This window comes from Lissotriton helveticus, chromosome 5_1, assembly GCF_964261635.1.
Source record: "Lissotriton helveticus chromosome 5_1, aLisHel1.1, whole genome shotgun sequence".
NCBI lineage: Eukaryota > Metazoa > Chordata > Amphibia > Caudata > Salamandridae > Lissotriton > Lissotriton helveticus.
Genome location: NC_136065.1, coordinates 1,019,579,357 through 1,019,604,150, shown reverse-complemented (window position 1 = coordinate 1,019,604,150; position 24,794 = coordinate 1,019,579,357). Strand labels below are relative to the sequence as shown.

The 24,794-nt window shown below is 50.1% G+C and overlaps 1 protein-coding gene across 1 annotated transcript in view; it reads right to left on the bottom strand.

Annotated features, from left to right (window-relative positions):
• DNMBP (dynamin binding protein) overlaps positions 1 to 24,794 on the bottom strand; it is a 534,728-nt gene that overhangs the window by 295,506 nt on the left and 214,428 nt on the right. The window contains exon 3 of the mRNA XM_078643534.1: positions 21,079 to 21,235. Coding sequence (XP_078499660.1) covers positions 21,079 to 21,223 — 145 coding nt within the window. The 5' untranslated portion in view covers positions 21,224 to 21,235. The remainder of the gene's footprint in view (positions 1 to 21,078; positions 21,236 to 24,794) is intronic.

Genomic DNA, 24,794 nt, shown 5'->3' with positions numbered 1-24,794 from the left:
AGCTCGTTCCAGGACATGGCTGCAACATAGAAGAAGGCCCTTCCCCCTGCTCTGGTTCTGCAGATGCACAATGTCTCTGCTAGGGCAAGGTCGACGGAGCGGAGATTTCTTTTGGGTAAGTGGAAAGAGATCCTTTCGTTGAGGTATTTGAGTCCGATGTTGTGGAGGGATTTGTAGGCGTGGGTGTGTAGCATGAAGGTTACTCTCTTCTCGATGGGAAGCCAATGGAGGTCTTGCATGTGTTGGGTCTTGTGCTCATGTTGTGGGGTGCCGAGGACGAGTCTGGCTGCGGTGTTCTGGATTGCCTGGAGTTTGTGTAGCAGGGATTTGCAGATTCCAGCGTAGAGGGTGTTTCCGTAGTCCAGTCTGCTAGTTATGAGAGCCTGGGTGACGGTCTTACTGCCTTCGGGCGGGGGGGGGGGGGGGGGGGGGGGGGAGAGATCCACTTGACGGTCTGGAGGAGAATGCGGTTGGAGTTGAAACTGGTGGAGGCTATGGCATTGATCTGGCGGTTCATGATGAGGGAGTAGTCTAGGACGATGCAGAGGTTCCAGGCCTGATCCGTCGGGTGGGTGGGTTCCAGAGGGCGGAGGGCCACCAGGTGTTGTCTCAGGTGGTGGGGGAGGGTCCAAGGAAGAGGGCCTATTGTCATCTCCGAGTTGACCTTTAGGCAGCCGTTGCTCATCCAGGCTGCTACGTCTTTTATCCCTTCCTGGAAGCGGAGTCTCTTGTGTTCCGGGTTCTTCGTGAGGGAGAGGAAGAGCTGGGTGTCGTCGGCGTAGGATACTATGCTGAGTCCATGCTGTCTGACGATAGCAGCAAGGGGGGGGGGGGGGAAGGGGGCATGTAGTGTTTGAAGAGCGTGGGGCTGAGTGATGATCCTTGAGGTACTCCGCTGTTGATCTCTGTGAGAGGAAGGGTGGGAGTCTGATCCTTTGTGTTCTGCCGGTGAGAAAGGAGCGGATCCAGTCGAGGGCAGTTCCCCGTATGCCTGCGTCGTGGAGTCTGGCTGCAAGAGTGTGGAGGGAGACGATGTCGAAGGCTGCGGAGAGGTCTAGCAGGATGAGGGCTGCGGTGTGGCCCTGGGGGAGTAGCACGCGGATGTTTTCGTGGCGTCGAGGAGGGCGGTCTTGGTCCTGTGGGACATGTTTGTCATAGTTCAAGCAGTGCAACGCAGCAAGCCACCGATATTTAATCTGTATGTCACATAAGTGAAGACAAAGCGTGTCAATTAAAATCTTTACATTTCTTCTATACATTTTAAGTTAAGCACTGTGATGAGGAAGATGGAGGAAAGAAATTGGATTAATATTTAGGGTGAACAATCGCAACCCTTGTCAGGGTGAACCCTCAAATTTACCAAATCAACAGGAGCTCAGCCCCCTGGTAGTTATTGCACATAGCAGACAGGTTTAACTTTGGGCAATGAGTAAAGTATTCATGCAGTACCAAAACACTAAAAGTAAAAATGAAAAACAATAAAAATCCAATAACCGAATTAGGAAAATTGAGTAAAATGTAATAAACAGAATGGGGGCGTGGCCAAGGAGCTGTGAATGGCCGACGCGTGAGCTCGGAGCTCCGCGCCAGCCCTTTAATTATTAGTATTTCCCCTGTGACGCTCGGGACCGGAGGGCGCCTCAACTCTCGCTTAAAAGTGTGGGGACGCCGCTGGCTGGTCCCGACGTTCGCGCCTGTACCTGGTGCGGCTGTGAGGTGTCCGGACTCCGGTTGCCTGCCGACACCCGCAATAGACAAGATGGCGGCCCGGGGCCGAACGGAGGCGTGGATCGACACAGAGCCTGGGCTTCCCTGGATCTGGACCCAGCTGAAAGATATGCGGACAACGGTCCGACGTACCCTGTGGCAATTAGCACAAGCCTGGTGCAATAAGGAGGCGGCATTGGGCCGGCGGCACAGCGGTGAGCGCGCTGTACTGCGGCCGTCATTGGTGAGGGGTGGTGTGCTGTTGGAGCCCAGACGGGGCTCGAGGCGTGGGTCTCGTTGTCTGCCTCAGGCATAAAAAAGTCCTGATATCCGTGCAAAAGGAAGGGCAGCTGTTTGGACTGGACACTGCTATGTGGTGCCATTGCTGGGGCCCTAAAATTGAACTGATTAGGAAAGTCTGCTGTGTGGGCTGGGACGGAGGGCTGCCTGGAGGCCTCATTGGCATTTATTACTGGCCCTGTGGGGTCCTGAGGACTGTGCTGGGAACTTGGCCCTTGGGTGAGAACACCACTGGGGAGGCTGCTGTGGAAGTAGTGGGGCTGGGACCCCCCGTGGTACCATAGTTCTCATCTTCGGAGCGACCGGCGGAACTTCAGAGCTAGCGGCTGATTGGCCTTTCCCCCCTTGGTGGGATCCCTGGGCGGGAAATCTGTCCGGCGCCATGGGAAAACCATGAGGTAGACAAGCCGGGGCCCTGCACGACCCAGAGGATAGTGCCCTGGAGCAGTCGCGGACTACTGCAGAAGATCCAGTGCAGCTGCAACTGAACAAGATACTGTAGGACATAGCGGACACGAAAGCCACCTTCCATCAGGACATCAGCACGGTGGCGGTGGGGCTCGGCCTCCTGCGAGAAGAACAAAAGAAGCTCTCTGAAAGAGTGAAAGAGACGTATCCGGCATAGCGGTAATAGTCCCCGCCCATAAGGCCCTGGAGCAACAGATGGGGGCCCTCACAAACAGGGTGAGCGTGCTGGAACTGTGGGCCGAAGACACGGAAGAGCGCAACAGGCGATACAACATTCGAGTTCTGGGGCTGCCAGAGAGAGTCGAGGGCAATGACATGGTGTCTTACTTGGAGCAATGGCTGAGAAGCGTGGTGGCACCTGAAGCCCTGTCAATCTTCTACACTTTCGAAAAGGCACACAGAGTCCCGACCAGGCCTCTTGCGCCGGGCGCCCTCGGCCAGTAGTGGCCCGGATGCTTCATTTCCGGGACAGAGATACCCTTCTGCAGAAGGCACGCATAGATGGCCCCTACACTGTTAATAATAGTAAAGTCTCCCTCTTCCCGGACTATACACTGGAGGTGCAGAGAAAGCAGGCCTCGTTCTTGGAGGTCTAGAAAGCACTGATAGAGGAGGGCCTTCAATACTCTCTGATGTTTCCAGCCCGATTGCGGATCATTTTGAAGGGTACCACTCACTTCTGTGGCACTCCGAAGGAAACCTGGGAATGGCTTGAGTCCTACAGAGCTGGGTCCTCTCGGTTGGTGGGCCCCAGACCGGAGCTGAAGAATAGAACGGAACTGGGGAGGCGCTCTGGGAGGCAGTCTCGTGGAAGTGCCACTAGAAAACTGACTGCCTCGCAAACAGAGAAGGAGAGAGCTGAAGCCCTTCAGGCGGTGGCAGCACTTATGCGGGGCAGGAGCACTTCCCTAGAGGCGGAGGCTTGCTCATCAAAAGACACCGGGGACAACGACTCGGACACCTCCCCTAGCGGCAGTGTGAAATTGCCAGTGGTGACACCGAAAACAGCTGATGAGATTATCTGAAGCCGCCTGAACTCAGTGGTGACCCTGGCTCCTCTGTTGCTGCTGGTTTGTCATTGGTGGACTCTGGTCCCGAGCTGACCTGTAACTGGTGGGGCCGGCGTGCTCCGAACGGTTTGCACGCCAGACTTATGCCTTTAACTGTTCACCCCTCGCTGAGGGTCTTGCTGGGTTAAGACCTCATTCAGGGCTATGTTTCACATGTCGTTTGGGCGACTGACCGTTGTCAGGCTGCCCTGGGTTTGGGAGTTGTTCAAAATAAGGGTTCATTGGTTAGCTTTCTTTGTCTTATTGTTTGCAGAGGAGGGAGGGTGTACATGACAGCGGGTGCAGGCGGGGATGGGTTCCCCCTTACAGGGTATGGGGCATTTAACGCTGTAAAGTTCCTTACATGGAACATTCATGGAATGGGCACAATGGCCAAACGCCACATTTATTCCTATCTGCAGTGTAGAAATGTGCACATCGCCTTCCTCCGGAAGACACATCTTAACAGGGAGGAGGTTGGGAAATTAAAAAGGAGATGGTGGGGCCAGATCTTTGCAACTACCTACTCAGCCTTTGCTAGGTGGGTGTTAATCTGGATGAAACCTGGGGTCCCCTTTGCCCTTGAACACTCCTGGCTGGACGCGGAGGGGCGGTACTCCCTACTTACGTGTAGATTAGCGGGGCATGAGGTGACACTAGGCAACGTATATGCGCCCAATCAGGACCAGGTCGGCTTCCTGGAATCTTTCTCCGCCTCCATGGCTCTCCACCTCAGTGGTCACCTTATCTTAGGGGTGATTTTAATTGTGTCGTGAATGTTACAGTTGATCGCTCCCACCTTCCTCTACCGGGGACTCAGCCACACCGCACAGCAGCGGGTTTTCGTGCCTGGATATCCGACTGAGGCCTTGAGGACATATGGAGATTGCAACACACTAGGGACAGGGAATATTCATTTTTTTCACCCATCCACCAGGTGCACTCTAGACTTGATGCATTCCACTGTTCCCAGGCCTTCAGTAGTTCTGTCTCCCACTCTGAATATTTGGGGCGCACCTTGTCGGACCATAGCCCTTTAATAATATTACATCAGCCACCGTGGAGACGTCCCCCGATCCCTGCGTGGAAATTAAATCCATTGCTGCTCGACGATGCCCCCTTCAGGACCTGGTTCCTCACATTAATTAAAACATACTTCCCCATTAATGCCAGAACTGCCTCATCACCCCAGTTGGAATGGGAGGCATTTAAGGTGGTCGTATGAGGCCACTGCATGGGAGAAGCATGTGGTGCCCATAGGGAACTGCGCCAAGAGCTCTTGGACTTAGAGGGGACCATTCGTAGACTGGCTAACCTACAGGGGGAAGATGAGGGGCACTGGGCGACTTTACAGGAGGCATAGGACCGCTACAATGACGCATTGGGCAGACTACGGTGTTATAATTACAAGGATTACCTACACAGAGTGCAGATGGAGGAAAGGAGGGTGGGTCAACTGCTGGTGAGGCTTATTAAACCTGAGATGGGGGGGAACTCCCATCGCCAAAATTGGCCAGGACTCAGGAGAAGTAGTGCACGACCCGGACGCAATTAATGACGCGTTCCTAAGGTAGTATAAGAAATTGTACGAAGCTCCGGCTGAGGCCCCTTTGTAAGATATACAACACTTCTTGGGCCCCCTACAGCTGAGCGCACTGGAGGCTGAAGCTCAGGAGGAGCTGGGAGACCTGATTACCCTGCCTGGAAATCAAGGCTGCAATTGCAGCGCTGGCCCCTGGTAAAACACAGGGGCCAGACGGCCTTCCGGCTGAGTTCTACCAGCCGTTCACTGACACAATAGCCCAACATTTGGTCACGTTGTATACAGAGGCGTATGAGGGAGGGGTGGGATACCGGGCTTCACCCAGACAGCATTGGTGGTCCCCCTCCCAAAGTCCAAGAAGCAGGAGGCTGGAGTGAGGTACTGTAGACTTCTCTTAATGCTCAACTTGGATTTTAAGATCTTGAGCAAGATACTGGCAGGTATGCTGCTCCCACACATGAAGGCCTTAATTCATCCAGACCAAAATGGGTTTATTCCCTCGCGCTGCACCTCTTACAATCTCCGCACACTCTACTCAGTACTGTATCATTCGGAGGCTCCAACCCACGGACAGGCAGCAGTACTGTCGGTGGACTAGGAGAAGGCTTTTGATACGGTGAGGTGGGAGTATATGTTTGAGGTGATGTTACGTATGGGCCTCGGTGAGGACTCGGTGTGATGGGTGAGGCTTCTATATGCCTTGCCTACTGCAAGAGTCAAGACAGGTAGAACCATTTCTAGGCAGTATAGGGTATCCCGGGGGTCGCAGCAGGTTGTCCCCTTTCTCCGCTCCTGTTTGCCCTGGCCATCGAATCCCTAGCAGAATGGTTCCGTCTTGGGGGGGGGGGGAATGGCTGGGCCTGACCCTTGGCGAGCGACGGCACCATGTCTCTCTGTATGCAGACAATTTGTTGCTATACCTATCTGAGGCAGTCGAGGGTGTCACTGAGGCTTTGCATATGTTAGATGACTTTGCTCGGCTCTCGGGCCTCAGGGTTAACAAATCCAAGACGTATTTGTTCTTGCAAGTGGGGCCATATCCCAGGCCGGCGGCGCTGCCAGCCGACATTCTTTGGGCTCGGAGCACCTTTATATATCTGGGTATTCACATCTTTCATGACTTGGATGACCTAAGGGACAGTAACCTGGGTGGGGCACTTTGCTCGCTCCACTCTTGCGTGCGCTTTTGGTGCACATTACAGCTACCTATCAAGGCACGGATCACCCTCACCAAAATGGTAATGCTACCCCGGATGTTTTACTTTTTTGTAAACCTTCCAGCCCTGATGCCGATCAGCTGGTTCCACCCCCTGAATGCCCTCTTCAGGGATTTGGTGTGGGGAGGCGGGCGCCCAAGGGTGTCCTTGAAAATATTGCAGCGCCCCATGTTGGAGGGTGGACTGGGGGTCCCACATTTCGAAATCTATATGTTGGCTGCCCAATTGCAGTGGTTGGCACAAGTGGTGGAGGGTGTAAAGGAAGAGGGAACATGCCTATCAGACCCAATGTCTAGCCCTAAACTGGTGACGGCAAAACTACTGCTGCCGGCTATGCCTACCCCTTACTGCTCCCTATTACAGCGCACAGCCTTTCAGACGAGGCAAAGATGCCAGGCAGGGGGGCGGCAGCCCACTAAATATTCTCCCATTCTCCCCATAGGGTGCTACGAGGTGTTGGTATGCACATTCGAGCAGTTGTGGGGTAGTGGGAGGGATGAGCCTGATACACACCCGGTTCTTCACACTTTGTTCACGCTTGGCACAGCAGGACATTTGGTGAAATGGCTATATGCCACACTAATAGAAGCTTCCATCACCCCTCTGGTTGAGCTGCAGGCGAGATGGGATAGGATAGGGGCAGAGCCCTCACTGATTCCGAGTGGCGCAGGGCATTGAGGTATACCAAAAAGGTTTCCCGGAATACCTGTATAAAATATACTCAGTTTAATTACATGCAGATGACTTATAGGACGCCCAAAGACTTAACGTGACATTTGGTGGGGAGGTGCGACAATGTCCCAGGTGTGCTTGCCTAGATGCGAATTTCGGTCATATGACCTGGGAATGTCAAGGATTGCGTCCTTTCTGGGAAGCTGTGCTGGTCAAAATTAAGGTTGTGCTAGGTAGGGTGTTGGCCCCCACGATGCAAGCATGCTTATTGGGCCTCTTTCCCAGGCCACCTAAGCGTATGGTTGGGAATCGGTTGACTGATCTTGCATTGGGTCTCGCTAAGCGTAGGATAGCAATGGAGTGGAAATCGCAGTGGGGGCCACAATTTGCAACATGGAAAAGGGATGTGGTTGCATGGGCTGGGGCGGAGGGCCGAATACTGAGTTGGGAAGAGGCTCGCAGAATAAGGAAGCGCCCCATTTCTGAACAGTGGAGAGAGGCTTTAACCGAATGGGCGAAACCTGTGGGCTCCAGTGGTGAGGAAAATGGACTGGCTCACGGACCCCCATCCAGTGCCTTGGCACAAGACGTTTCCCTGGGAACCCCCCGGAACTCGGGTGATTTGATGTGTGGGGGGACTACATAGAGGCCTCACCCCATCCTGGTTTGGCTAGCTTTACCCAGATGGGATACTTATTAGAGGGGGTTTTCCCTTCCCTCTTGGACCTGCCTGTGGGTCAGGTCTACTGCCACTCCCTTGGGATCTCACTGGCTTTAATGAAAATGCACCACTCCTCTGCACAAGTTACCTTTTGGTCTTTTGTTTTGGCTTTTCAATTGTGGGTGTTCCCTTTTTTTTCTTTTTTAATTACGCTTTTCATTTCTTTGGCTTCAATTTTGATTATAATGTGCTGCGACCACGAATACAACCAAGTATACCCATATGTTGGACCAATTTTGGACGGCTACCCACATAACAGATGTAAAATAACTAATAGTGGAGCAAGCACTGGTGAAAGTAACCACCACTCGATGATGTAATTAGCCAATTATGTTGTCAGGTTTAGTGCAATGGATATTGTTTTGGGCTCTGGGATATGACCCTATTAGCACTGTTATACTAAAAGTAAGATTGTCTGCTGGGAGTACCAGTGAATAACTGTTGTTAGTATTGCATTGCATAACTTAGACTCTTCCTTATACTACGCTTATTTCTATTGTTATGCATATTTAGTATGTGAACTTGTATAAAATGGCAATACAAACATTTTCAAAAAAATTAATAAACAGAATGACACCCAAATGATAAAACTGGGAAACTGAGATATTAATTCTTAAAGTTTGAAGTAAAAACAGCCAAAAATCACAAAACACCAATGATAGCAACAGCACAGATAGACTGAGACCTAGGCACAATATGAAGAAGACTACAATGGAGTGCAGTTCAGATACACCAACTGGGTTTGTCCACCACAGAAGAATACTTCTAAAGCCCCCCAAGCACCTCAGGAAAGACACTTAGAGAATCACAGGGTGTCCGGCAGAGGCCAACAGCAGGGTCCAGTCCAGGTTCCATTGCTACTGGTCAGCTGGGCACTTCCAAGGAAAAGGCCTCTTATAACTTGTTGTATTCCTGTAGCTTAAACAAGAGGTCAGCCTTATGTCTCTTGGAGTCCACCTCTTTGTACTGAGTACAGGAGGAGAAGTCCAGTCCTTCAGGGTTCCTCTCAGGTCACAGACAGCAAGCCCAGTCCTCTTCTAATCTGCCACAGGTGCAGAAAGTGTTCTAAAATGGGTGTCTTATGGTGCCACATTTATGCCTGGCGCTAGTTAGTGGATGAGAATGAGTCCTGGGGCACGCCCCAACCAATGGGGTAAAAGTTACCGGCTCAACACTACCCAATATGAGCCTTTTCAAGATGGCAAATGTCTTCAACCTCACTAAACTTGGGATCTGAGGACCAGGGGTGTGTGTTAGGAGTATAGAATGGTAATTCTAGTGTCCCACATCTAATACTGAAATACAGTTTGAGGCAGTCACTGTACCCACAATAACCCCAGAGACAAAGGGCTGGTAGGACAAAATCAATGTCCTTCAGTACCCAAATAGAGATTATATATACGAATTGACTCTGCATCCTGTTCTCTCCTCTTTTTTAAGTGTGCCCCAAGGGCAGGACTAAAGCAGAGTCCTTCAGCAATCCACAAGAATTGTCCTGGCATCCTGTTCTTTCCCCTTGCAAGTGTGCCCCAAGTTGTATATGTGAGCCCAGTAGAACTGTCAAGCAGGATTTGGCATTGTAGTGTGAAAAAGGATATCCAAAGCTCACACTCTGCATATTCTACAGGGTTCAGAGGAGTCATTTCTGCCCATTCAGGTAGGAATGTTGTTTAGCCTAGGTGGCATTCACACCTATTCAGGGATAATTATTGGCTGGGTGCTGCTAGAGAGGTAATGCAAATTAGCCTCCGGTAATGTCAGGCAAGGAAAAGGTAACTTTATAAAAAAGTGTATTTTCCTTAGTATTTATGAAACTTTCTAATTCACCACTGAAGTGGATTTTTAATAACTATTAAATAGTTGTTTAAATATTTTCCTATCTAGTCCCATTCCCTAGATATGGTATTAACATTTTAATCTGTACTTTGGTTTTCTACATAGGACAACTATGTCTGGCACAGTGACAATAGTTTTTGGGTGCTAGGCATTGTAAGGACATTTTAACGTTACATTTCAATATGTCCTATTCTTAAATACCATGCATCCTGCCTTGTGGGCTACAAGGCCTCTACAGGAGTGAATTAATAATATTTATAAGGGAAGGTTAGACTAGACAAAAGGAGTACTTTTGATAGGCCTTTTACACTGCTGGTTACAATGGAAGGTCTGACACCATGGTTGCACTGCCACTGCGGTGGATGCCACAATAGGTGCTGCAGTCCACTAGTGACATTTAATGTACAGGGCATGGGTACACCTCATGCCATACACTAGAGATTTAAAAGTAAGCCAAACAGGGCTATGTCAATTCAACCGTGTTTATAATGGGAGCACAGGCACTTTACTAATGTTTAGCACGTCTTACATGAACAAAGTGCTAAAGCCAGCAAAAATAAAAGGTCGGATTTTCTAAAATGGATATTGTGGTTTGGTCAACTTTACTCACCACCAGTAATCTTTGTAACATTATGGCACAGTCTGAGATTCAATTCATCACCCAGCATAGTCTGTGTACTGAACTAATATTGCAGTAATTGTGGTTTACATACAGGATAATGATTTAGGCAGAATGGGAGCCAGTAAACATCTCTGTTACATATCTAGGGTTAAAAGACAACGGCTGATTTTTCCCTAATCATTTATTAACTATCATGAAGAAAAGAATATGTGATAATGCAGCTGGACTAATTTCAGTGAAATTACCATTGAGCAAATGGTGCTCTAATGAAATAAATGTTATGGGTGAATTCTTGTACTAGACTTTTAAATGTTTCTAAGATAAAATACTTTATTTACAGAGTTGTGTATAATGTGATATGCAACTTTACATTGTGTCTCTATGTTAATTGCATAACATGGATTTTGTTGTTCAAAGTGGTTTAATCTTAAAAGGTTCGGAGGGGTTCTAGGAGGTTGAGAACTGATAGGTCTACAGATGTGTGCTATTTTCTACTGAGGGGTTAAAGTCACAGAGGGGGTGTGGTAGTTAAAGTAGCTAAAGGTAACTAAATGGAAAACAAGGTTGGGAAGTCCCATCACGTAACACAAATGTTTTCATATATCTCCTGATCTGTCGGTAGTTCAGTTGGCACCTACTTTCTGTACCTCTTTGGAAATTAAGATGTGCTTGGCTCGCGCAGAGCTTTTTGCCAGGAGTACAGCTGAGCGCCACATTTTGCAAGTACATTGGACTGCTTCCAAAAACTGTGATGTGGAGGCTGCAGAGAACTCATGTGGTGCAACCCTTCATGTACCCTTCACACTGTCCTTGGCTGCATCCCTGTCTTGTTGCTCTTTCGCTGCTGTCTGCTTTTATTTGTGCTGTTCCTGATCCCGTCCTCTGCTCCCCTTCTATTTCATCCTCGCTGGCAATATGTGTGTGTTTTTTTTTACCTTGTGAGAGTAGAGGGAAAGCTCTCCCTGACCTACACAGCCACTCCATATCCATCTGCTTTGTGCTTGTCTACCTAAGTGTACGGGAAGGAATATGCGATGTTACATCGCATGCAGTACAACGCATGCGATTACAACTCATACCATTACATCGCAAGCCGTTTCTACGACTTGCTGTAGGGAGTGCGCAGGACTAAGGAATAGTATAATTTACTATTCTAATTCCAGCGTGCGCAACAGTAAGGAAGGAGTTGGAATAGTAAATTATACTATTCCTTAGTTCAGAGCGCTCCTTACAGCAAGTCATAGAAATGACTTGTGTTGTAACGGTTAGCGTTGTAACAAACGCGTTGTAATTGCATGCGTTGACTACATGCGATGTAAACGCTGCTTCCCAGGGAAAGGGCTTGCATATGTACACAACACATAGACTACCCCTTTTTCCTAAAAGGTAACATACATGCCAGTGGGACACAGTATAGCATGAGCTTCTCTTTGTATGCAACATACTGGTTACCAACTCTCCCCCTCCCAACAGTGGCAGACATTCACAGATAGAAATACGTGTTGGTTTACAGTGTATATTTGATTTGCAGGATTAATCAGCATGGTTATTACATATATGCAATGCTATTAGTTCAATGAGCCACACACACATCCACGCCCTGGGCAGATGGGTAAGGATCAGGCTGATCTCAACATTACGTACGTACATTAAACTTTCTCCCTACACAAAGGTTGTGTGTGTGTGTGTGTGTGTGTGTGTGTGTGATGTGTATGTGTAACAGAGAGAGGGAGAGAAAGAGACTGTTTTCAGAAACTGGATAACTTGGCCTATCCCAATAGAAACCAGATGCATGCCCCATCTTTGACATATACTTTTACTAGTAAGAGATGCTTTCAGTTGTTGCTTCCAGAAGGAGCAGTGCCATTGTCCATGGTGGAATGTTCTTCAGCAAAAATCTCCACTTTTGAGGGTATTCAACTTCCTACCCAGGAAATGGGGTATAAGCAAGACCAAGAATGCTTTCACAAAGGAGGTTGAATTTAGACCTTGCAGTATTTCAGTGATGGTGTTTACCAGTACCCTTCGTATCCCTATATGCTGTTGATAATGCGGTCTTGATTTCCTGATTATGATAGTCTTTGTCCATCTGACATGCCTGCCATATGGGTTTGCCCTTTCTCTGGTTGGGGAAATGAGGATTAGGCTTAGACCCTTCATTTCTTACTCCAACTTTGGGTAGGGTTTACTAACAGATTCTTGGCAATGAATCTTTTACATTCCACATAGGTTATCTGGAGACACGCACATGAAAAAGTCATAGATTTGCTTCTTCTGTTCTCATGGACCCAAGCACCCCCACTCAAGGAGAAAGTAAAAGGCTGCCATCGCATGTCCACTTTCCGGTCCCCACAGGGTTGTCATAGTTAACACCTAGTTATCATAGGAAGAGCGTTTTTTGGTTTGCTAATAACTTTGGCACAGTTTAACAAATCTTTACAAAATTTCCCTAAAAAAGGATATCAGTTTCGCGGGGATCCACCAAGTAAGGTGGAGAAAAAACGTGGGTCCCAAAACGCATTTCCCCCATGCAATTCTGCTCCTGGGAGGGAACAAAGCAATGGAGCTGGCTCCCGCAAGCACACAGTATGGTGCCGGCTGTGGCAGCCTTCGCCCCTGTACCTCCAACGTTGTAGGAAGGCACTGGGGCACCAATCATCAATTCAAGTGGCTGTTTCCCGCAAGGATAGCTGGCAGGGGCTATGGGGGTCCCGGGGCAGCCCTGCACTCTCCAACCTAAATGGGATTATGTGTGCCCTGGTTAACAACGATTGGCACCCACTATGGGTGCTGGCTGGAGGGCCAGCAGTGGATGTGGGGGTCTTGGTGTTCCACCACATCCCCCAACACTAATAAAAATAGTATGAGAACCCTAGGTGGGCACCGGAGCGCTCGAAAAAAGAAAAAATAACAGGAGGAGCCATTTATTTATTATTCACTGCCAGGATGTCCTAGGACATTTATAAAATATTAATTTTCTTGCTGGTGGAAGATTTTTTTTAATGTTGTAGAGGGCTGCAGGAAGTGCACCAGCCCTCAAGTAAACATTAAAAAAAACATTAAGTCTTGCTTACCATATTTTGTAAAGCACTTCAAGCTGGAGCTCTATGCTCAAAGGATAGAGTGCAAGACTTCCTTGTAGTGGAATCTATGGCTGCACGTTTTGACCTTAAAAATGTTATAAGAAAGACTCAAAGACATGTTGATGTCCTTTTTTTTTAAAAACAAATTTTATTGACAGATCTTATAACAGTCGCAGAGCTCTGTAACCCAGAGGGATCTGCACTTCAAAGGCATACATATACATCACCATGTCTGTCTTTTAATAATAGTCAGGCGTAGCCAGTAACAATGAAAACCATGGAAACCCCCAACCTTCCCGCCCCCATCCCCCCCCCCCACTCCCTCTACCCCCTCGGATCCCTCCCCCCCACGCACAGTTAGGAAGTCTCCCGCAAACAATGCGCAAACGACTTGTACCCTAGTACACTCAAACATCAAGTGTTGGGTCTTGCTCTGGCAGAGGCTCGAGCCATAGGCCCCTAAAATCAGCCCAGCGCTTCCAAATCTTATAATGCTTACGCGGACATCCCCGGGCTATAAATACAGGCTTCTCCATCCCCATACAAAAGTCCAGGCCCCTCTTCCATGCCACCACCGGCGGGGCCCTGGAGTCCTTCCATGCCCTGGCTATGTCCCTTTTGGCCACCGTGAGCCCCAGCAGCAGTAGATGTCGCTTGTAGGTGTTGCCCCCCACTCCCTCCATTACATGTAGCAAACCTAATTGTGGGGTCCTTGGGAGCACCCATCCCAGGGCCTCGTCTAGACTACTCCATATCCCAGTCCAGAACCTGCTCAAGTGGCCACAGCTCCACACCGTGTGTAGGAATGTACCTATTTCCTGCCCACACCTAGTACAATCCGGAGATGCAATGAGGCCCGCCTGCCAGAGTCTACGCCTGGTAAAATACACCCTATGAAGGTAGTTAAATTGGATGAGCCTGAGGCGGACAGATATAGCAGCACCTCGGGGGCCCGCAAGCGCTTCATTCCAGTCTTCCTCCTCCAGCATCCCTATGTCCTCCTCCCATTTCTCCCTCAATTTTTGTAGCGTGGAGGAGCAGTGTATGATCAGAGCCTGATAGTTGTGTGATATTTTCTTAGTCTCTATGTCACCCATGAACACACGGGCTTCCAGGGGACTATACTCAGGGAGCGCAGTCAACCCCTCCAGATAGGGGGTCAGGGCATGGCGGAACTGCAGGTATTTGAAGAATTGGGTGCGGGCATGTTGTATTCTACGCTTAGTTCCTGAAAAGATTTAAGGGACGTCCCTGACATGACATCACCTAATTTGGATATTCCAATGTAGTCCCACCCCGTGAAACCCCGCAAAGTGGCTAGGCCCGGCAGACGACCATTACGCCAGAGGGGAGTCTCCTCGGTCAGAGTCTGCCACCACCCCATGCGTCGCAATGCCTGTCTCCAGACATCAAACACCACCTGCGTGGCCGGTGGTAATGCCCTACGCCTCTGCGCCTTATAAAGAATGGTGTGTATTGTGTGTGGTTCCATCAGAAACCGCTCCAGGGCATAGGCCGGATCACCGCGATCCCCATACCACCAGTCATTTAGGACAAGGAGATGTGAAGCTTGGTAATAAGAGAGGACATCCAAGGTCGCCAGACCACCACCGTATGTAGACCGAAAACATGTACGCAGCTCCACCCTGATCGAGCCGCCCGCCCACAAGAAGTGAGTCAACACTGAATCTACCTGTTTGAACCACTGAGAAGAGACCGGGTACGGGTGATTTTGTAGTTGGTAAAGCAGCCGAGGTAAAGCCACCATTTTAAATATGGCTGACCTCCAGATGATGGTCAAGGGCATGCGGTCGATGTTTTAACATCCTCACGTGTCCAGTCCCAGACCGGTGCCACATTTCGCTCCCATGCCACTGTGGGGATCTCTGTTATGAACACTCCCAGATATTTAATGCCCCCGGCCGCAACTTGTAGCTTCGAGGCCCAGTCCCCAACTTCCGGGCCGTCTCCCAGCACCCAGAGCGTTGATTTGCGGGGATTCATATATAGTCCAGTAGCCTCACCAAATACCTGCAGGATGCGCAGGATGCGGGGGCCCCGACCTGTTAATATTCGTTGAATAAAATAAGACGTCGTCTGCATACAACGCTATTCTATCCGACAGGCCGTGCTCCCATTCAATTCCTTCACCTGAGCGTCCACACGTACCCATGCTGCTAATGGCTCCATCGCCAGAGCAAATAAATATGGCGAGAGGGGGCAGCCCTGCCTGGTGCCCCTCCCGATGGCAAAATTGGCAGACGAGACCCCTGCTATCCTGACCGAAGCTGTCAGTTCAGTGTATAATAGTTTCACATAAGACACGAAATGGGGGCCTAGGTTCAGCCGGGGCAGGAGCGAGAACAAGTACGTCCAGCTCACTGAATCGAACGCCCTATCCATGTCAGCTAAAAAGAAGGCAGCCTGCATACCCGTCGATCTCACCGCTGCCAGCGCCACCTGAGCCCTCCTGATATTATGACGTGTCGCCCTTTGGGGCATGAAACCGGCCTGGTCCGGGTGTATTAGGTCTGCGATATATGGTAACAATCGATTTGCCAGCGCCTTGGCCAACACCTTGGCTTCGACATTTAATAAAGAGATTGGGCGGTACGACGCATAGTGCTCCGGTGGTCGGCCCGGTTTGTGGAACACCACCACCTCGGAATGCCTTCAGTTCGGGGGCAAGCATAATGGGCCCCGAGTTGCAGATGACATTTTTTTTAAAATTCGCTAGGAAAGCCATTCGGGCCTGGGGCCTTGCCTGTATTCAATTCCCCTAGAGCAGTACCAAGCTCCTCCTCCGTCAATGGGAGTTCAAGACGGTCCCGAATGTCGTCCGACACCGCCCGCGGCAGTAGATCTGCGATAAACTTTTCTATCAGTTCCGCCATCAGGCATTCTTTCGGGGCATATAAATCAGCATAATAAGCTGCGAAACCATCTGCGAGCTCCCTGGGGTCTGTGACAGGGGTACCCGTAGCATCCTGAATCTTTGGGAGAATCTGGGGTTGATAGATGTTTTGACGCAGCCTATCCTATGTAACATCGTCCCTGATTTACCTCCCCATTGGTAAACCCTGCTGCGAGTCGCCAACCACAACTGTCGCGCCTCATCTAGCAATAGAGAGGCATAGGACTGTTACGCCAGTAATATCTGCCCAACTAGCGGACCCGCACCCTCCGTGCCACCACGGTGCTCCAGCTCCCTGATCTCTGCCTCTGCCCGGTCAATGTCCGCCTTGCGCCTTCTCCTGGCCGCTGCACACCATGCTATATCTATTCCTCGTAGTGTGGGCTTCATGGCCTCCCAGAGCATCATCCTATCTGCCACCGTCCCTGCATTATCAGAGAAATAGTGTGCAATCGCTTCAGTCATGTGTTTTTGAAAGTCTACAGACTGCAAGTGCCACACCGAGAGACGCCAACGGAATGGCTGCCTCCTCCGATCCAGACTGATAACCACCGTCGTCGGGGAGTGATCTGACAATCCGCGCGGCAATATGGCGGCCGCAACTACCCTACCTATTGCCACCCTGGGGACAAAGACATAATAATCCAGCTTGGGAAAGGACCCGTGCACTGCAGAAAGGAAGGTATATTCTCGCTGAGCACCATGCATGTGTCTCCATGTGTCTATCCAGTTGAGAGTCCTAGCCATGTCACTCAGTTTGGAAGAACTGGCTGCCGCGCCCCCTCCCCCAGGTCGGCATCTATCTCGGGCAGGATCCATAACATCATTCCAGACTCCACCCACCACTGCGAGGACGTCGCTGATGTCCGCCCAAAGTGTAAAGATCTTCTCAATGAGGGGCCACTGAAGTGGGGACGGGGCATACACACATCCCAGCACAATGGGTACCTCCCCCAACTTACCATGAATAAATAGATAGCGGCCTTGTGGATCTATCCAATGAGTGGAATGAACATATTGGACCCTACGATGAATGAGGATAGCCACCCCTCTAGAACCTTTGGTAAATCCTGCGTGAAACACCTGCTGGTATCCAAAGCGCTGAAGGCACAATGTTTTATTGCCCAGGAGATGCGTCTCTTGCAGTAGCACTATATCTGCCCCTGCCCTTTTAACCTGCCTCAATACTGCCCCTCGCTTTATTTTATCAAGCACTCCCCTCACATTACAGCTGAGGACCTTAACAGTGCCCCCTGGCTCGCTGGCCCTACCATCTGGACACGACATCAGAGTCCTCCTGGATCAAAGAGCCATCTTGCGCGCCCTGAGGTTGCCCACTCCGCTGCCATTGTTGCGCCCTCCCACCTGTGCGTCCCCATCCCCAACCAAACCACGAACTCCCCCCCGCCCCATACCCCTCCCCATACCTCAAAAAACCATGAAGTACCTGTTGCTGTGCAGCTAGGCCTCCACCCCAAACATGAGGCCGAGAACACTCCACACCAATGGATCCCCAGAAAACTTCACTACCCTTCGTCAGTCTGTAACCACCAGCCCACAACTAGGGCGACCCCCCGTCATTGCACAGCCCTCCCCCCACCCCAGCTGTCCCTAAGTCACCAGCCATAATCTTAAGACACTTCAGGTTCACTCCATTCCCACTCATTCCGAGGCCTATGAAGCCCAAGGGCGGGATATCCCAGCGCAAACAGCAGCTAGAACATATCAACAGCATGTCCCACAAATTCCTCATGTGCCTTTTTTCTGGGTTCCAGCATCCGCCTTTTCTTTGTCTAGAACATCGCCCGATGTAGACCGCCGCCTGGACCTCCAGTTATATTTTGTCCGCGTCCCCCAGGAAGATTGCGCCTGCAACCCACTGCTAGAGGAGTCAGAGTTCAGTCCCGGTTGCGTATGTACTCTCACTGGCACAGTTTCGTCTGTCCATTTGAACACCTCTTCAGGAGACTCGAAGAATTGAGTGCGGGATTGGTACACTACTCTAAGTCGAGCCAGGTATAGCAGGGCATACGGTATTTTTAAATCTCGCAGCCGGGCCTTTGCCGCAGTGAAAGACTTGCTGTTGTACGATGCGGGTATAGTCTGGAAAGATCGTGATACGATGATTATCATATAGCAATGGCTCCTTCGCTCCGGCTTGCTGCAGGATGATATCCCTATCATGATAGTTCAGTAATTTGGCAATCACTGGCTGCGGCCGTGCCCCCACCGGAGGCTTTTGCATTAATGCCCGATGCTCTCGTTCAATGATAAAACATCGAGACAGGGAGTCGGGGGGGAGCCAGCTCCCGAGCCACTGCGCCAGAAAGCCCTCCATGTTGCCCTTTTCGCAACCCTCCGGCAGGCCAACAAAACGGAGGTTGTTGCGCCTGGCGCGCCCCTCCCCATCTTCCACACGGAGCGCCATGCCTTTTTGAGCTGCTTCCATATTGGCCACCTTGCGCTTGAGAGTCGCGATATCATCCTCCGTCCCGGAGATGCGTGTCTTTGCCTCCGTTATACGAGAGACGGCATTCCTTAGGTCCTGGCGCAATAACATAACGTCGGACCCCACCGACCCGATCTTCGCCTCTAATGCATCCCTTGACTGCGTTATGGCTGCCATGAGGGCCACATTGTCAGGCCTCGCATCATGATGTCCGCCCATGGCCCCGGCTCCTCCACTGGGCCCAGTAAATTTGTAAATCGGGCCTTGCTTAGGGGGGCCACCCCCTCCTGCACCACGCGTCATGGCGCACCTCCCGAAGCCCCACGAGCACCAGCCTCCAGAGCGTGTCCAAAATCGCCGTCCAGAAACACGCCGCGACCCGACCTGGCCGCCGATGCACATCTCCAGTGTCACCTCCACTATCCCGACGCCCAGCAGCAACACCCGCACCCTCAACTAATAGTTCATGGTGGCCACCGGTCAGACCACTCCACCTCACGGGCAGGGCTCCCCCTGATCACCCCCACCGGGACCCCAAACTCCTCCTTACCGTCCGCCCGCGCCGGGCCCGCTACTGTCGGTGCCAGTCCTCAGCAAAGCTTAGCTGTCGGTTCCACTCTCAGGGCAGCCCCTCCAAAGAAGTTTCCACCTGCAGCGTCCGGGCCGTGCCACCACTCCGTCCCCGCAGCCTGCTCCTGGTCGTTGGGCCACACACGCCGCTCCTCCAGTCAGCCCAGAACCGCAGCCGGTCCAACCAAGGCCGGACGGGCCACCACCTCCAAGTCGCTGCAACAGGGGCCCGTGCCTCGCTTTCACACCACTAATAACACCCGTTGCAGCCGCCACTGGGGCCCCTGTGCACACTGGGTCTCAGTCTCACCCAATTTGGCAGGCTCCACTGCTTCTGGTCACCGTCCTGGGCCCTCAGACCCTCAAGCACCTCAGGGCCCTCCACGTGTGTCCAGGGTGTGGGCGCTACGTTCTGCCACTGACCATCAGACCGGAGGGAGGGGGGGAGGTGTATAACTGTAGATGTCCAGTGCCACTCCGTGGGGCCCCCCCACCTATTGCCGGAGGGGCGCCTCGGCCCAGCCTGCCGTCCACAGCCACTGGGCCCACTGCTGCCTCCGTCACTTCACTGTGAGGCGTCCGGGCCGCATCCACATACCATGGGGCACACTCCAAAATTGAGGCTTCGGCTTCACCGCCCTGACTAGGCCTCACCGTCACCACCAGGCACCAGTCCGGTCATGTAGCTGCTCCTCCTGATAGCCAGCGCCTTCCCGGGTCTCAACCAAGGCACCCGACCCTCTCCGCCACCGCTCCGGGGGAGGCACCACTCCACTCCGCCGCCTCTGCTGCCGCCGCCGCGAGACCTCCTGAAACTCGAGGTCCCCGGCGTCACACCACAATGCAGGCCTCAAGACCCCAGGCCTCACGCACGGATATCCAGCCCCACGCCGCTGCCAAAACCACGCGTTGGGCTTCGCTTCGGCGTCCGACAATGGATTCACCCCTTCGTGTCGTCGCTAGGTGAGGGGAGGCAGGATTATAGGTCGGATGTTCGGTGCGGCGGGACGGAACTCTTCTAAGCTGCGCCCGCCATGCTCGGCTCCTAGGCCACGCCCCTGTTGATGTCCTTCTTTAATAACGTTTTTTTCACAAAAGTTTAAGAATCACTTTTGTTAAACCTTACAAAGTGTGAATTTATAAAATACCTATTTGATCACAATCATTGGTAACTTTTTGACAGAAACAATAGGTCTGCTTTATATATGTTGATGTGCTGACCCTATGATAAAGCTAATAGACCACCTGATCCTTTGAGAAAGCTTATAGGTCTGCCTTACTTAAAATGACACCCTTTATATTGTTACATCATACAGTCAGCCATAAATGCCCAAAGGGGTTGGGTGCAGAGCCAGGCCAGAGGCCAGGCCTTGTGCCCAACCCCACACTGCACATGGTAATGGACATCTTGCTTTATGTAAAAAAAACATAGAAATTCCTTAGGTATTTACTGGAAAATAAAAACAAAAGGTTAAAGTGAAGTTATACAATTAGGTGAACATGAACGTTTTAACAATGTTTTAAACTAACAAAACCATTGAACTTCACCTGTTATAGCTATCTCAACTAACTATAACTTGTGCACTAAAGTAACTATACCTCACGACCTTGCCATGTACTGCTCATGACCTCAAATATTACAACACTCATACACACACACACAGACACATACACTATGATGCTAATTCTGAAATTATCTTTTCATTTGACTCCAGAAAAATATCAGTTTCATAGTTTTGTTCTAGAAGACAAATGCAAGAAGGTTGTGCAAATCTGATCTAAGCGCAGAACAAAGCATTACTCAACTGTGAAACAGAAAACTCTTTCAGATATCACATGGTATGCTAGGATCCTAGTAATGATCAACATAAAGTATTGTGAAAGGTTAATCAACTTTCCTACTCTATAATTGTCCAAATGATCTTACCTGTGATACCCTTTTTGCTGCCAAGGAGCCAGAACTCATCCACCACACTTAAGACTTCAATGACATCCCCCACAAACAAGGACAGCTCTTCGGAGACACTGGGACAGAAATCAAACATAGCTCGAACAACGGATCCAGCCTCCATTGTGCGTCAGACCTAGAGAAGGAACAAATAAGACCTGTTTTATACATGAAAGTTACCCTGAGAAAAGAAAACACTGAATAAATATTGAGTTACTTTCAGTGTCCAATGTGTTCGTGGAGAGTACAGAACTAGCCCGTTAAGTTACCAGATTGACCTAAATTACTTTTATTGCGTCCTAATTTGTTCAACAAATGATGCACTTCCAGTGAAATGACAGAAAAATGTCCTCCAACTTCAAGCGTAATAATGTGCAACCATCAAGGGCAGACTGGCATATGGGGCAATCTGGAAATGCCACAAGGGCTGTTCTCACTGGTCAGTGAGTGGGACCTTTTTTGGTTGTTTGATGGTCTGCTGTATGGACTGGTAGGCCGTTTTAATGTTGATTTCAAGATATTAAAAGAATTGTGGCATCATGCACAAATGCATGCAGTTTCACATATGTTGCAAAACACCTATACAGCATATATATATTTACTAATTAAAAATAGCCCCGATTTGCAAAGGTGGGCCTCTTTTAGCTATCTGGTCCATTAACGAGGGTGACAATAATTCTGATGCCCACGCCTATTTTCTGTCCCAGTCCGGCCCTAGAAGCTATCATAAAACTCGTATCACTTTACAAACAAGCATTGTCAAAGCCAATTGGTCTCATCCTTGTGACATACATCCTTTGTTAATGGGTTTTAGCCAAGTTGCATAGCATCTCTGATCCTTGGCAGCGTGGCAAAAGTTTACAAAAGTTTTTTTAAGCCTTTGATGCAAGTGCTGTGTCATTTTCTAGGCATGCGCATCACACATGTGACTTCCTACAAAATGACAGTGGTGCTTTATTTTTTAGGTCTCGCCTACGAAACGCAGCGCATGCGCTGGTTTGCCTTGGCGAAACTATTGTTGTCGGCTTGGTGCGCAAAGGGGACAAAACATGTGCGCGCCCGGACTGTCGATATGCACGTGCACAGCGACAGGATGTGCACTCCGTACGCTTGCACATCTCCTGTCCCCGTGTAGGGCCTGGCGTTACAAAGCAGGCGCGACACGTGCTTTCACTTTCCCTACCCCCCCCCCCGTCGGCTCCACAGAGACAGCTTGTTGTCCAATGGAACAGAGACTCCTTGGGCAGTTGATAATCTCGCCTTTGTCCCCTGCTCCAGTGGCACTAATCCTTATCCGCATCTGGATGAACCTCCCTGGGCTTGAGTGGGCTTGCCTGTGTTCCACTTTCAACAAAGCGCAGTGAAGCGGAGTCTATTAAAGGACCTGCGGCAACAAGAGTCAGCAGGGGAGCGATGCCGAAGACTTCAATGTGTCCGGGGTTTAGCACCAGCTCAGTGTTGTATCCAGCCCGCGAAGGCCGGAGTGCTCGTAGAGAATGGCCTTTGTGAGCACAGCCGCTGAAGGAAGCAGCCGGGATCCAATAAGTAATCATCTTCTTTCTACTTGGGCGAGGGGCTTTTTTCGCATAAATATAGGTTTACCGCATTTGGCACATGCTCCACCATCTACTGCATAATCTGGAAATGTTAACAAAAAATGTTTTTCATTTTAGTTTCTAGCTCAAACTGTCAGAACGTTACAAAAAGTGCAGTGGTGTGCTGCCGCGCAGAGGAAGGTCCCCTGCAAAGCTTGAATGGTCCCCTTTCTGTTGTGTATTGCTATATTTGGGTGTCATGCTGGAACTAAAGAGGTGCAGTCAATGCCCTGACAGTGTTAACAAGTGGGGGAATGCCACAATAATGACGGTTTTAACACTGGTCATAAAATGTGCAGCGTTGCACCATATAATTGAGCTTTTTTGCTGCATAATTTCATCAAACCTGCCGCATAATTTGGCCCTCCCCTGCCGCATAACTCCAGTGGCCTTGCACGTGGCACACTGGCTACCCTACTGTGCAACCATAAATTAGGGTGATTACAAATGTCCCCTTTTTCTGTACCTCGTGCAATTATTTTTTCACGTGGAGGCATCCCTTCCCCATCGCCCTTAAAAATGTGGGTCCTTACATCACTTAGCCATGCTCATTGCACCACCTAAAACCTAAATGAAGTAGGTGTAAGTTTTGATGTGCAATGAGCATTGAAAATCCCATTATCACATTTTCTCAACACCCACAAAGTCACGAGACCTAGTAGCCATCTGCTACATAGCAGTAGCAACTCAAGCGTATTTTTCGGCCTACAACCCATGACTGGAAAACCAACCCCTTGGTAGGTACATTGTTAAATAAGTAAGAATTCCCAAACTGTTACGTACAGTGGCGGATCTTGTAAAAACCTATTTTTTCCCGCCATCGTCGGATTACCCATTCACACCCTCTGGCCTGTTAATAATCCGCGTGCCGCCTCTGCTTCTGGCACGAAATGAAGGATACGGTCTCAGAGTGGCTGCTCGAAGCAAGAGGCCCCCTGGCTCCTTGAGGAGGCTGCTCGAGGCGGCTTCAGGTCTGGGAAGTGACCCGCGCCAGTAGGAGGGTGACCCACACCCCTCCGGTGCCATCAATACACTCACACTTCCGTCACATTCTTCCTGGGCGGACGGGGGCTGCTAGCACAGGCTGCCATCCATGTGTGAAGGGAAGGGAGTGCAGGCCCAGGCTGGGAGCGCCATATATGGAATCCTGGGTTTGCTATATGGCATAATGTAGTGAATGAGCCACTTTAGTGGTCTGATGATTTGTGATGACCCTCGATCACCACCACTGTGTACTGATTTTAGTGTGCTATGTTACTTTAGCCTTAATGTAGGATGGTCTTGCATTACAATAATCTTGCCAAAGAACAGAAGGTATGGGATGTCGAGGTGCAGAGTTGTGGGTGATGGTGCACACATGTGCTTCATAGTGGATACTGAGGGATTAAGTGCATAGTGTTATTTTAGTTGGGTGAATTATGACTTTAGCCTATTGGCTTTGACGTGGTAAAATAGCATTCTGCTTTCCAAGTAGTAGAGGCCTATGCTTGAGCAACTCCATATTCTAAACTGCAGCCATCTTCTGAGCCTCTGTAGGTGAGGGGTGATATTTGAGATTACATGTGTTGTTCACCGGCAGTGAACCAGAGCAGACCAGTTCTTATCAGGAGGAATGTGCCTTCTTCGCATTGGTGCCAGAACAAAAGCTTGGCCAGCTGCTGTTCGGTGCTTGGTGTGGAAAAGTACAGGAATCTTGTGAGAAAGGTAGGCGGGTTCTTCCAGAAGCTTCGATAGAGGATAGAGTTCTATATTAGAGAAAGGGGGTCCGAGAGAGATGCAGAGAGAGTTTTCGCAGATATTGAGAGAGTTTCTGAGAGGCAGAGAGCTTCTGAGATGCTGAGAGATGCTGAGATGCTGAGCTGAGATGCTGGTCTGGTGTTTTGGCGGTCTGATGATACATCACGTTGCAGACGTGCAGTCGTGTGTGTGCAACAGAGAGTCCGGACACAACCAGAGAGAGAGGGAAAGAGAGACGGACCCTTCTTCAGATGATAAGATGCCTAAGATTATGGTGAGGTGTTCTATGTATATCTAACTTTATCTAACTACGCTTTTATTTACAGGCTCTATGTATATGTATGTGTTGATGATTGCCACTAA